A 12,645-nucleotide genomic window follows, 5' to 3' on the forward strand; every position below is an offset into this window, starting at 1 on the left:
GAAACAATTGCACGTTGTGTATGTATAAATAGTTTCAGGAAAATTGGCAGCTAGAAAACAGGTTGAAGGTTGATTGTATGTTCCTACTAGTAGGGAACATCATGTTTTTAAGCGTCCGTCATTAATATATAGCACCATTTTAGATATTGTTTATATATATATATATATATATATATATATATAAGTTTGTGGGGCGGCACTCGCTTGAATAAAGACACTTCACAAGTGGAGTTATAAATATATATATATATACATACAGCATATATGTATACAACCAGGATTCTACCACACTTGCCATACAGTATATATCCCCCAAAAATCCATAGGGAACATTTTAATGAAGGACAGTACAATACCACTTTTAATTTAGTCCTTTATTTATATCTTTGAATTCAAGAAGTACACACTAGCCAACATTGTTATATATTTACATGCTGCAACTGTTTGCAAGAAATTCAAGAAAATATCTTTTATGCGCTTCTCATTTACAATCATATGTTTACTACCTCATATTTTATGAGGTTGGCAGCCTTTTTTTATAAAGACTAAATTGGAATCTAGTTTCTATTAGAGTTTTTCTGTACCAAACCATTGCAAAATGTATTATGTGCATATAAGAAAGGTTAAAATGTAATCTATAAGGCTGATGAATGCTGCTGTAACAAAGCAATGTGGATATAAATCATTTCCAACTGTTTTAACATACTTTGGAATACTTTGTATACAGTTGTTAAAGTGTTTTAGGACTAAGGTATTTTTGTCTTTCCAAGACATAATTATCTTGAAATGGTGCAGTAGGATTTTAATACTTTCTTTTACAAATTAATTCAAAATACTTTGATTATTGCATTTCATTATATAGTAAAAAAGAAGAAACAGAAACATTGGAAAATAAAATATAATAGCTGTAAAATAATAAATGCATAAATTACCAAGCCTAAAATGAAAAAAAAAAAAAAAAGTAATTTTACTAATTACAAAATTAAATTTTCAGGTGAAGGCAAAATATGAATTTGTCAAATAAATGTTTATTTTATTTGTCTGTAATAGAGCTTCTTTTTTACTGCTGCAAAGTAATTATAAGAACATTAAAATATGGAAGCCCACTTCTTTATTTAAATTGGTTGACACCAGTTTGCTAGATAATTTTATTATGTTTAATAAAACAAATTTACATACATATTGATGCAAAATATTTTTTATCTTGTATCATTTAATAGAAACAAGCATTTTGCCTGGGTTTTTCCAAAGGAAAGATAATACTGATTGTGCTCACGTGATTCATTGTGTGTCTGTACTGTATGTGCTTAATAAAGGTACATACCCCTTTGTGGAACAGAAGTTTTGTAATATAGGGGCCCATTTATCAATAAGTGGTCTAACTTATACCCCTTTCAGACATACGGCAAAATCCCAGGATTTTTCACGTGCACGCGCACAATCCCGGGACTAGAGTATGTCTGAATGGCTCTACCCGGGATTTTAGAAGACTAAAATCCCGCAATGGACCCAGGGTTTTTAAAAACCCGGGATTGAACTGGGTCTAAAATCCCAGGTAGGGAATTTATATACTGTAGCAATACGGAGAGTATAAGACCCAAATATTAGATGCACCTTTTCAGCTACATCTTTATTAGTATATGTGGATTGATAGAACAAAATGACAGTAGCGCTTTTGAAGGAAGGAAGACTTAAAGAAAATGTAAGATAGCATTGCATGTAATTTTCTACCTGAGGATGCAGAAGTACTGTATCTGTATGTTGATATATTTATATTTCATGGTTTATGCCAGTGAAATTAAGAAATTGTCTATAGGGGTCCTATGGCTACTACTTAATTCAGCCATTTTGAATCTTTCACTGATAGCTGTAGTGTTGTGTCTGTGAAACAGAGCAATGCTATAAAGTTAATCTTTATCATTTCACACCTTGGCGATTTACTGATATTGACAGAGAAAAAAAATCACATTCTTTACTAACAATTAAAAGTACTTTTTGGAAATGTTCTACATCCACAATTGACTTAATTACAGTCAAAATATATATATACAAAACAAGCAGTACACCATGATTGCATAAACACCCATGCAAATAAAACATGTGTCAGTGGTTAAAGAACTGCAAAGATAAAAGTTTCCATCCAGATTGAGTTTTAATAAATTGATATTCGTATGAACATCTTTACCTATCAGTTTTCCCATGGTTAATGGATTAAAATCAAAAGGTACAGTAGAAATGTTTGCCTTTAGCTGAACTGAAAATGGATCTGTGAATCATACAAAATTCAGATCTGTTGCTTAACTAGGCTGACTACATTCTTCTAAAATACAACTCCAACGTGGATACAGGATCGTATTGTGACTGCTATGGCAGTGATTCCAAAATTGGGTGATGTGGCACTCTGGGGTTCACAGAACACATACAGGGGTTCCAGGGGTTGGTGGCACATGACCAGATAATATTATTTATTGTCAATGTACAGTAAGTGGCAAAACCAGTTCTGATATGAAACAAACAAACATTGATTTTTATGGTAGATAACTACTTGGCCCATCTAGAAATCCTATTTTTTATCCTTTAGTAATATCAACCCATAAAAAACAAAAAGAAACAGAATCTAACAGTGTTTTTCTCGGAAAGACTGTACCGTAGGCTTTTTTATGAGGATAAACCCGCAGTCACACTGAATAAACTGTGGGTTGGATCACTCATGTGATCCAAACTGAATAACCCCTTAGTACATATGGGTTGGTACACAAACAACTCCCAGGTATTAGCAGCAGTACATGCTTCAGAGTGACAGGTATTCAGTACTTTATTTAGGTGTCTGTCCAATACAAATCAAAGAGCTTAAGTAGATGGCGACAAATGTTTAAGTGCTGCCTCAATAGGTTGATATGACTGTTGATTCCCTCTTCCGCAGACATACAGTACAGCATTCTCTTTGACTGCGTGATTCAAGAGGCTGTTTGACGGGTTTTGTATGTACTAGGCAAAATTTGTCAGCCATTGACTTAAACAGCCATAAAAGAGTGGCAGATTCAATAAGGTCACATTAAGTGATTTCAATTCCACAGGGGTGTTTTGCCTGCATATTCTTAGCCATTGATGATATTTTGGAATTAAGAGTTGGTGGTTCTTGCAGATAAATTATGTTTTGTGTTATGAATTGATTACTGTTGGTATATTGATTCCATATGTTTACAGTCATTTTGCCCAAGAACCAGCACATGCCTATTGCTATCAGATGTAGTAAAGTGACAGCTATGGGGGTGTTATCAAGTAATCACTATTCCACTGCCTATGTCCAATAGCTGCATGTAATTTGTAGCTGGCCATCGATGCAAAGATGGACACAATTATGTTTAATACTGTACATGCCTTATATCATCCTGTTGCATATACCATCTTGCAGAACTGGAAGCATTTAAAGATCTAAATCACCATGCACATTCCTAATTTCTGGCTCATTTAATGTCCATGTTTTTCTCATAACATTTATACTGCTCTAAATCAGAAATGATTGAACTTGAACACAAGTTGTTTTAAGATCTTAAATCATATAATGTATAAAAGTGAATGATACTGTATAACTCTATAAAAATGGTCCAGTTTTAAAAATTAAGGGTTCATAATCAAACCCTATCCTGAAACATAGCAACTTTACTACTTGTTCGCATCAGTACCAAAACATGTTTCTTGCCAATGATTTAGTAAAAAAAAAATGAATTCAGGATTGTCACATTGCCTGTAAGAAAGATTGAACAATTACAATATCAGTTTTTTCTGTCCTTGGATGGTAAGGACTCTAAATAGAAGCATGTGAAAAGATCTGTAAAATGATATCTGGGGATTCAATAAGACCAGCTGAAAAAGTAAAGGGCATTCTATTTCCACTAAAGTATGCATAGTTTTATTTATTAGAAATGTAATTAAAAAAAAAAATGTCATAGACTTGTATTTTATATACTTATAGTATGCCTTACAGAGATGACATTGCTTTTCAGTAATAAGTTAAAAGCAACAGCATAGTTGGACATGGTCTTTAAGGGTTTCCAAGAAGCGTTGATATACAGAAGCACTCGTAATCTGATGAAGAATGCACCCACTTACTGAATATACTATTTTAGCTGCACTCCCTTATATATGAGCAACTGACTTTGTCATCATCATCATCCTTTTTGTTAACCATCTATTCGCCTATTTTAGTAATTTTGGGGGTGCACTTTAGTATGAATCTTCTGTTGGCTATTGCATTTTTACAATTATTATGGAATCTTCTATATAATATATAAACTCTAGAATTTAATTTATCTGGTATATCAAATTTGTACTGCTAAATGTTTTAAAAAAATACCTTTTTAATATATATTTATATTATTTATATATTTATTATATATATATATATATATATATATATATATATATATATATATATATATATATTACAGCCTTTGTTTTAATGCATAACCATATTCTAGCCATATTCTAGTCACCATATTCTAGCCACTACTCCTTAAATATTTTCTAAAACCTCATGGTCAACTAAATATACTAAATCAAATAGTACTGTAATAGTAAATCAATGGGAAATTAAATCAATATTAAATAGCAGTTTAAATATTGTGTTCCATTGTACAAAGGGCCAGTACAATTGTAAATATATTTGAAAAATATCTAAAAATTATATTTGATGTGGTGCTATGCTATCTTTGCTATTCATCTAATAATTAGAAATTGCACATCAAAATATTTGTAACATTTTATTTAAAACATGGGTTTTTTGGCAGTAGAATATTTGCTTAGAATCAATAATATTTTGCTCTGTCTCTAGGACTGAATAATTTCTGAAAATTAGCTTAGCAACCCAATGTTTAGTCCTACATAAAAAAAAAATATTTTAGCTAAAGGTAATTATTTATTTTAAATGATTATATGATTATTATTAAAATGTAACTAATTTATTTACTTGAACAACTTAACGATGCTAAAGGTACGATAATCAATAATTAAAGGACTAATATCAAACAATAGCCTTTGTGACCCATGTCCCAAATTTTATTTTAAGAAATACTTTTTTAGAGAAGAGCTTGCAGAAAAAAATAACTAAAAGCTAAAAGACAAAGGTATTAAGGCACATACTTGCACAAGTCAATTATTAAATCTATTTCTGTAAGAAATCATAATGCATTTTTATTCTAAAATAAGTTTTTGAGGATCTTGCTTTGGAAGACCATGAGTCTTAGTATTCTAAAATATGTAATTCGTATAAATGAAAGGAATGTTGTTTTTTGTGAAGTCATGTAGCTTATAGAATAATAAATATCATCATTATTATTATTATCATTGTCAGCTATTATTTATATGGCCCCACAAGGGTTCCACAGCACCTTACAAAGTATATAAACATATGATAAATCATGAAAACAATGACTTACAATACAAGACATTGTAGAACATGGACATTGTAGAAGTACATGGCTTATAAAGATTGCTGTGTCTACATTCATAACACTTAAAAAAGCAGAAAGGTGGCAAAACCTAAGGGTTAGGTGCCATTGTAGGGAGTATCGAGTAGATGATAAGAAGTAAAGAATATGAGGAAAGAGAGCCTCGCTCATGAGAGCTTACATTCTAAAGGGGAGGGCCAGACAGACAGGGGTAACACAGATGGGGTAGACAGTAAGCATGGAGCAGATAGTATGAGAGCTGAGTGGAATTGCTGAGCTGGGTCTTCAAAAACCCATTTGAAGTTTTATATAGAGGTGGAGAGTCTGATTGGGAGTGAGGAAAGGTTGTAGTGGTAGGAACCAGTGTGGATGATGTTTAGGAGGCGGGATTTGGAGAAAGTAATCAATTGCTAGGAGAGGTAGCATTTATTTCTGGAGTGAAGATGGCAGATGAGATAGTAAATGGGATAGGATTCAGGAATGGCTTTGTAACTGAGTGTGAGAGACTTGAGCTGGATTCTGAACAGAGGGCCAGTAGGAGAACAGAAGCATATTCTCCTAATGACCAAGCGTGAAGAAAGTGAAGAAAGGTGGGAGTCAGGGAGACCAGATAGGAAGATACAATAGTCAAGTCTAGAGATCACCAGTGGGGAAATGAGACTCCAAGTAGCACGTATAGGTTGAAGGAGAGGGTGGAGTCATGGATTACTTCAAGGCAGCGTACTTGGGGTCTAGTGGAAATGGTTTTTAGTCATTAGATAATTAAATTGTTTATATCATACAGTATCATTCTTCCAAATGCCGATATTACTAGATTCTTTTGTATTTAATCTGGATGGAAATCTTTTATGTACACAGTTTGTTACAGTAATAATCCCCTGACATACATGGCACAAATGTGAATTCATAGACCTGCTAACATTCTACTAGTGTGGATTATTGTGTTGCTAAAAAAATACAATATCCATTCATAACCTTGGGTCTAAGGAAAAGCCCAGCTCTTAGAAATAAAATAAAATAATAAGCAAAATAGTATCCAAATTACTAAAGCAAAACAGTTTCTTTGCAAATCAAGGTGAGAACACAAAATATCAAATAAATTAAAGCGGTTTTCATTATTTACAAGTAAGCTATAACACTTTATCTGTACTATAGTATTGTTTCCCTTGCCATTATGTACAAATAAGAATTTAAAAATGTTTTTAGAAAGTTCTGAGAATATTTACAAACGGTCAACTTTAATGAATGCTCACATCTATGACCTATGTACATGTAGCAAAATGTTATGCATCACTACATCAGTGTATTTTCATATATATATATAACACTTACATGACTTAATTTCTAAAAATCTTCATGTTTTTGCTTCTCTTGGTAGTTTAACAAGTTTTATGTATTGTTCATTTGACTGTTTATCAGCATTGTTATAAAAAATAGGAAATAGACAAGCAATGAGTTTATTCGTCTAATGTGTGACGCAAAGGGTTTTCTACAGTACTAACGTCCAATGTGGTATTTTATATTTATAGGATGCAGCCTAGAATGTCTGATTTACAAGACATAATGTTTAATTCCCCCCCCCCCAAAAAAAAATCACAAACGTAAATTTTCCTGTATTAATTGAACCATAAAAAATTGGTATTAGCTTATTCCTGTGATCATCCACCATTTTAGTACATATACACATTTAATATGTGTATTATTCACCTACTTGTAGCTAAATTTCAAGTACTGCAAACTTAATTGAGATGTGACACTGAATTTTACACCCTTCCAGAACCGTGTACAAATAAATTATGATTGTTCAATAGAGTTGCTCTTTCATGTAAGTGATTAAATTACTGCTATGTAATTTGTGCTTTTTCCTCATAAATGTTAATAGTTATGCTCTATAATTAATGTAAAAATGCTCTATAATTTTATAACCTCTTTAAAGACATTTATATTTATATATATTTATATATTTAAGAATGAGAAAGGATATATCTATAGACATTGTAAAATAATTTACCCAATAAATACCCTGCATTTGTATTAAATATAAACAGAGCATTCGTCATGGAAACACAGACACGTGATGCTTAGATCAGGAAATGCATACTATCATACTTGCTAGCAGTCATTTACAGTAAGTATTTACAGACACATCTCAAAGATATCTTTAAAGCTGTACCTTAAAATAAGTCAATAACTTAACTTTACATTTGGAGGGGTCATTAACATATTGCTCTGCAACATGTTGCAAACCCACCAAAAACACTGAATGGTATTAAGCTCCGCCTCCGACCTTGACATTCAAAAACACCTTATTTGCTGGATTGTCAGATTGCGCAAAGATTTTGCTAGCAATAAAGTTTTGACATTTATTTATGCCAATGCATTTACTTTCTGCCTGAATGACTAGGAAGACAGTTACATGTTTCCCTTACAATATGGCTGTGTATGTACGTATATTGTTATTTTGATTGGTCCAGCTTTTTCTGAAAAAAAAAAAGCAGAAAGTGGCCTCAAGCAACACTAAATTAAATTCTGTATCTATATTCAGTAGAATTCCTATAATTTAGTCTACCTATGTGTGCTACAGCCTAAATAAATTAAATATACAGATTTTATTTTAAGGCTTTCAACAATTTTGTGATCCACTACAAATCCAGATTTAGTTTAACCACTCATCATAACCTCAAATAAAATCATGTCATGATAAAGCCTTATGAATATTGTAGTATGCAACAGAGTTTGATCTACATAATATCATGAGGCAAAGTAAGCATGCAGCAAGCAACCCTTTCTCTGAGACTGTTGGTATATGACCGGGTTGCAACTAGTCATTGCTTTTTTTACCATGATATTACTGTATGTACTGTATGAACATTTGATAATCAGCAAGCTGCCTGAACATCTGAACATTTAACTTGAGGTTATAGTACAGAAATCTATGGCTAAAGAGACATGAAAACATAATTTTGTCATTGATATGTAAACATTTAGATACAATAAATAAAAATTTGGTTATCATTAGAAAGGAGAACATTGGTGTAAACAACAACCTATAGGGGGTAATCATTCCGGTATTCCAACTGTCGGAACATTCCGTCAGTCAGAATCCTGGGCCATTTTCATTCAGCTTGACTGTAACTCAGCTGGAACTCAATGTTCTGGCTGTCGAGTCTCGGAAAGTGGGCGTGTCCGCGAAAAACGGCCACAGATTTTCATAAAAACATCCATGAATTCCAACTTTTTTTAAAGTCGGATCTGTGTTTTTAGGAATCTGTCTCCAATGCTGTCAGAAACAGCAGCATTGAATAGGTTGCGATCACTAAATCCCCTGGTGAAAAGAGCGCACAAGATTCAAAAGCCCCCCCCCCCATAGCGAACGAAAAATTAAACCTGGTTTAATATTTTGTTTTACAAGAAAATTCTAATTATATAGAATGAAGATTTATAAATTTAAATTTATAAATTTAGATCTGGAACAGAAACAGTGATGGGCAGTTATTCCCAGAGGACTAGGACAATTGCCGCTACAGTTCTACCTTTAAATCCTCCTGTATATAAACACAGATATATATACAGCTATCGAGGATCAATTTTTATTTTACAGTGGGCCTAGTAAGAACCCTACTGCATCATAATATGGTACCACTCCCATTGTAAGCTATAGCGGAAAACGTCCCTGTTGACCGTGAATCAAAATGACAAAACATGAAGGTTACGTTTTGTCGCAATTCAAAACTTCCTCCATGTAGTAATTTAGCAATAGATTTCTTCTTTTAAGGCAAGTAAAAAATATATGGCATATTTGACGCCAGCATTCAAAAACATAGCATAACTTTTTGTCATTTTCTTACATGAAATGCAAGCCCGTATGTGCATGAATCTGGCATGTAAGCAAGAAGCAAGTAAAGGTGATTCTGAACCATGCTGAAAAATGTCCTCGTGTGCCGTACAATACTTGTTACATTTCATACCCTATACACAGAGCCCTCTAATAATGCTAGCATGCAATATTTAAGGAGCTGATACAGTCCCTTTTCTCAACAAAGCAGGCAAAGCTCTTACATACGTACAGTAGCACTTGGTAAAAGAAACAGATTAGCTACACCGTGTACATTCTATTCATGAGATTACATTCTGACCCCCCCACCCCCCATTTGTGTTCTAAATCTACATTCTAGTAGCGTAAAGTGTATACATGCTTTCTATGAAAAATATGATTTCCCAAGTTTCCCAAGTACAATACAATATAAACGAATGGCTTGTGCTGACTAATGAAGTTGACAATGAACACATTTTCTAAATCGTCTTTGGAATACCATGACCAAGAGGTACAGTTACCGCATTGTCCATGTATAATAGTAAGATACATAGTAACATAGTAGTTGAGTCTGAAAAAAGACTTACGTTCATCAAGTTTAACCTTTTACAGGACCCGTTAGATGGTATGGTCTAAATGTGCTATCCCCAATGATATCATTTACTTTGTTTCAACTTTGGGCTAAATAGTGGTTATGGGGTGTACCCCTGAATGCTAACATAACAGACAATTCAACAGATTTTTCAGACTCCTTGAATCACTGAATGAGATAAGAAAAGTCATCAGCCTGATGGTCAGCAAAATGGAGTCGTGATCCCATACTGAGAAGGTCGGGATGCACTTTGGGGTCAAGACCCACAATTTGAGAACCGCTGAGCTAGATAATGCAGGAAACCACAGTCTCTTTACAATGAGGGGTGCAGTCTTCTTCAATTTATAGAACTCCTCAGATCTTGATCCCTTGCTAGCTAACGCCATATTAGACATCTGTAGAGTATGGCCTTCAACATTGTATTAGAGACCACTGTGATAGCCTTCACTTGCACGTGTGGCCCAATGTATTTTCATTAGGCAAGCTTTTCAGCGCAATTGCCCCAGCAAGAGCAGAATGATAATTTGCCTCAACATTAATTTCTTATTACCACAATATATGATAAGAAACAATTACTTTTGCAGCAAGTAATGTTGAATATGTCCCATAGGAAGCTAAATTAGTAGTTCAGAAATCTTTTTTGAAGCCTCTGATTATTATTTATGTATAATATGATTTTTTTCATGCTTTAATGATTTAGGCTAAAATGAATCGTATGCTTATTAAAGCACATCAGTTGATCTTATGAATTAATTAATGTTACATTTAGGCAGTGGTTATTTAATTGACATAAATATGTAAAAGTTACCTAGTCAATTAAAAATGTAAAACATTGGTTTGAATAACTAAAAGTGCAACTATGCAGTACAATAAACAATGCAATTAATTCTAGAAAGGGTAAATGCAAGTATTGGTCAATGGTATTTCGAACGTTCAACGTCTTTGAAGTCCATGAATGCAGAAAAGTAAATTAGTACTGAAAGTAAAATATCTGCTAAAGCAAATATATGTGCTATTATGTTGACATAAATACCTCAAGTTTCATTGCAAAAAAAGCATAACTGTTGAAATGAAAATCTACCAAATAGATGCAAATCAACCTAGGAATGTTCTTTATCTGCAGAGTTGGTTGAGGAAAAATCCGAATTACCTTGGATGCAGCATTTGGTGAATCCACCGGGTTTCCCGAGAGTGGTAACAACCCTATTCTGACATGATCATACTGTACTTCTCAGTTTGTTTGAAGAATGCTAATCTAGTGGAATTTCCCCCTATAAAAATTCTATTCACAGCAGATCAAGTAAATGAAACATCTAAGGTAGGCTTTAGAACTATGTAATAACTTCTTCAGTTCCATCCAAAACTAATATATTTCTTTTATTGTGTTGGTTAATCATGTTAATCGAGGCATATCGTACTGTATATGCTTGTTGTTGATTTAGCTCTCTCCTGAATGCAGTGGAAAAAAAACTCTTGTCATGGACAGATACAAATAAATGTTATAAGGAAGATGGAATAGTATTATCATACATCTAATGAGTTTGAATTTGTACAACAGACTCTAAGGTGGAAAGTGCCAGCAACTAAGGTGTTTTAAAATAGCTTGTGTCCTGAATATGTTTTGTCTAAGCCCCACTTCCGGTTCCACACATAAACTGAACAGGCATCCAGTTCTTGTATACTGTATGGCATTTAGTCTTAGTTGACGTAATAGAGCCAGTAAACAATATTGAAGAATGAAAAGACCACAGGAAAGATCATGCGTGACCATCTGTCTATGGCGTTTACATCAGTCAAGTCAGGGATGGTTATTTTCAACTGGGAAGCACGTCTCCGTAGTCTGCTTTTTTTTTGAACATGTCGTTCTAAGGCATTCCTTCCAAAGCTGTGTCTGGGTAACCCAGCTTTCCGGTATTGGATACTGGAAGTATCGTATGCCAGCATCGTGCTTCTTGGATCCCCAAGGCCCATCACAGCTTCTGATGCAGCCATCTCATTTTTAATTTCGAGCGTGCTTAGTAAAATATTTTCATGTGGATCCATCTAAAAAGCAAGGGGAAAGAAAAATTTGGTGCCTGGGCATTTAATGCAATTTTTTTTTTAGCAACAAAGATATTGGGGTAAATGTAGCAAATCATGAACTGCAGGCATCGGTGAGTCTACCCAATGTTTTAAAAACCTGATTTTCAATGATTGCTACATTAAAACATTGGGCAGACTCATACAGAACCTGACGATGATCTCAGTTACATTTGCCCCATTGTTCAATGTAGTATGCAAATGTAACATGTTAACAGAGGAACACATAAATTGAAAGATATTAGGATTAGCCTGCTAGCAGAAAAAAAGATAAAACACATGACCGCTTGCTATGAAAGTAAAATAGAAAATGAAATGAAGTAATTTGAAATCAATCTAACAATTTTGTTTATATAAAAATGTATTTTACATAAATTATGATTTGGGTTTTGGATTCTCTTAAACTTTTATGGGAGATTCAATTCTAATGGGTACATTTATTAAAGCTTCTAAAATTTTAAAGAGATGATGTTGTATTAACCAACCAGATTCTGTCATTTCTCTATTGCATCCTGGAAATTATGATAGACAGAATCTAATTGGTTGCTATGGGCAACATCACTTTTTGTTTTTAGAAGGTTTAGTAAATGTACCCCTAAATGTTGCATGTGAAGGGCAACATGAAAGGTTAGAACAAAGACATTTCAGCACCTCAAATATCAACAATTTGCCATTGCAACCCAGAGAAGGGGCACAATGATTGCATAGAT

General features: G+C 33.4%; 1 protein-coding gene across 3 annotated transcripts in view; it reads right to left on the bottom strand.

The window, feature by feature from the left end:
* Positions 1-359: 359 nt before the first annotated feature.
* The window catches only part of GABRB2 (gamma-aminobutyric acid type A receptor subunit beta2), a 283,146-nt gene continuing 270,860 nt past the window's right edge, over positions 360-12,645 (bottom strand). For all 3 annotated transcript variants that reach the window (XM_083181407.1, XM_083181405.1, XM_083181406.1), the window contains one exon: positions 360-11,899. In XM_083181407.1, the coding sequence (XP_083037533.1) occupies positions 11,555-11,899 (345 nt within the window). In that variant the 3' untranslated portion in view covers positions 360-11,554. The remainder of the gene's footprint in view (positions 11,900-12,645) is intronic.

The sequence above is a fragment of the Crinia signifera genome, chromosome 4 (genome assembly GCF_055691185.1).
Source record: "Crinia signifera chromosome 4, ASM5569118v1, whole genome shotgun sequence".
Classification (NCBI taxonomy): domain Eukaryota; kingdom Metazoa; phylum Chordata; class Amphibia; order Anura; family Myobatrachidae; genus Crinia; species Crinia signifera.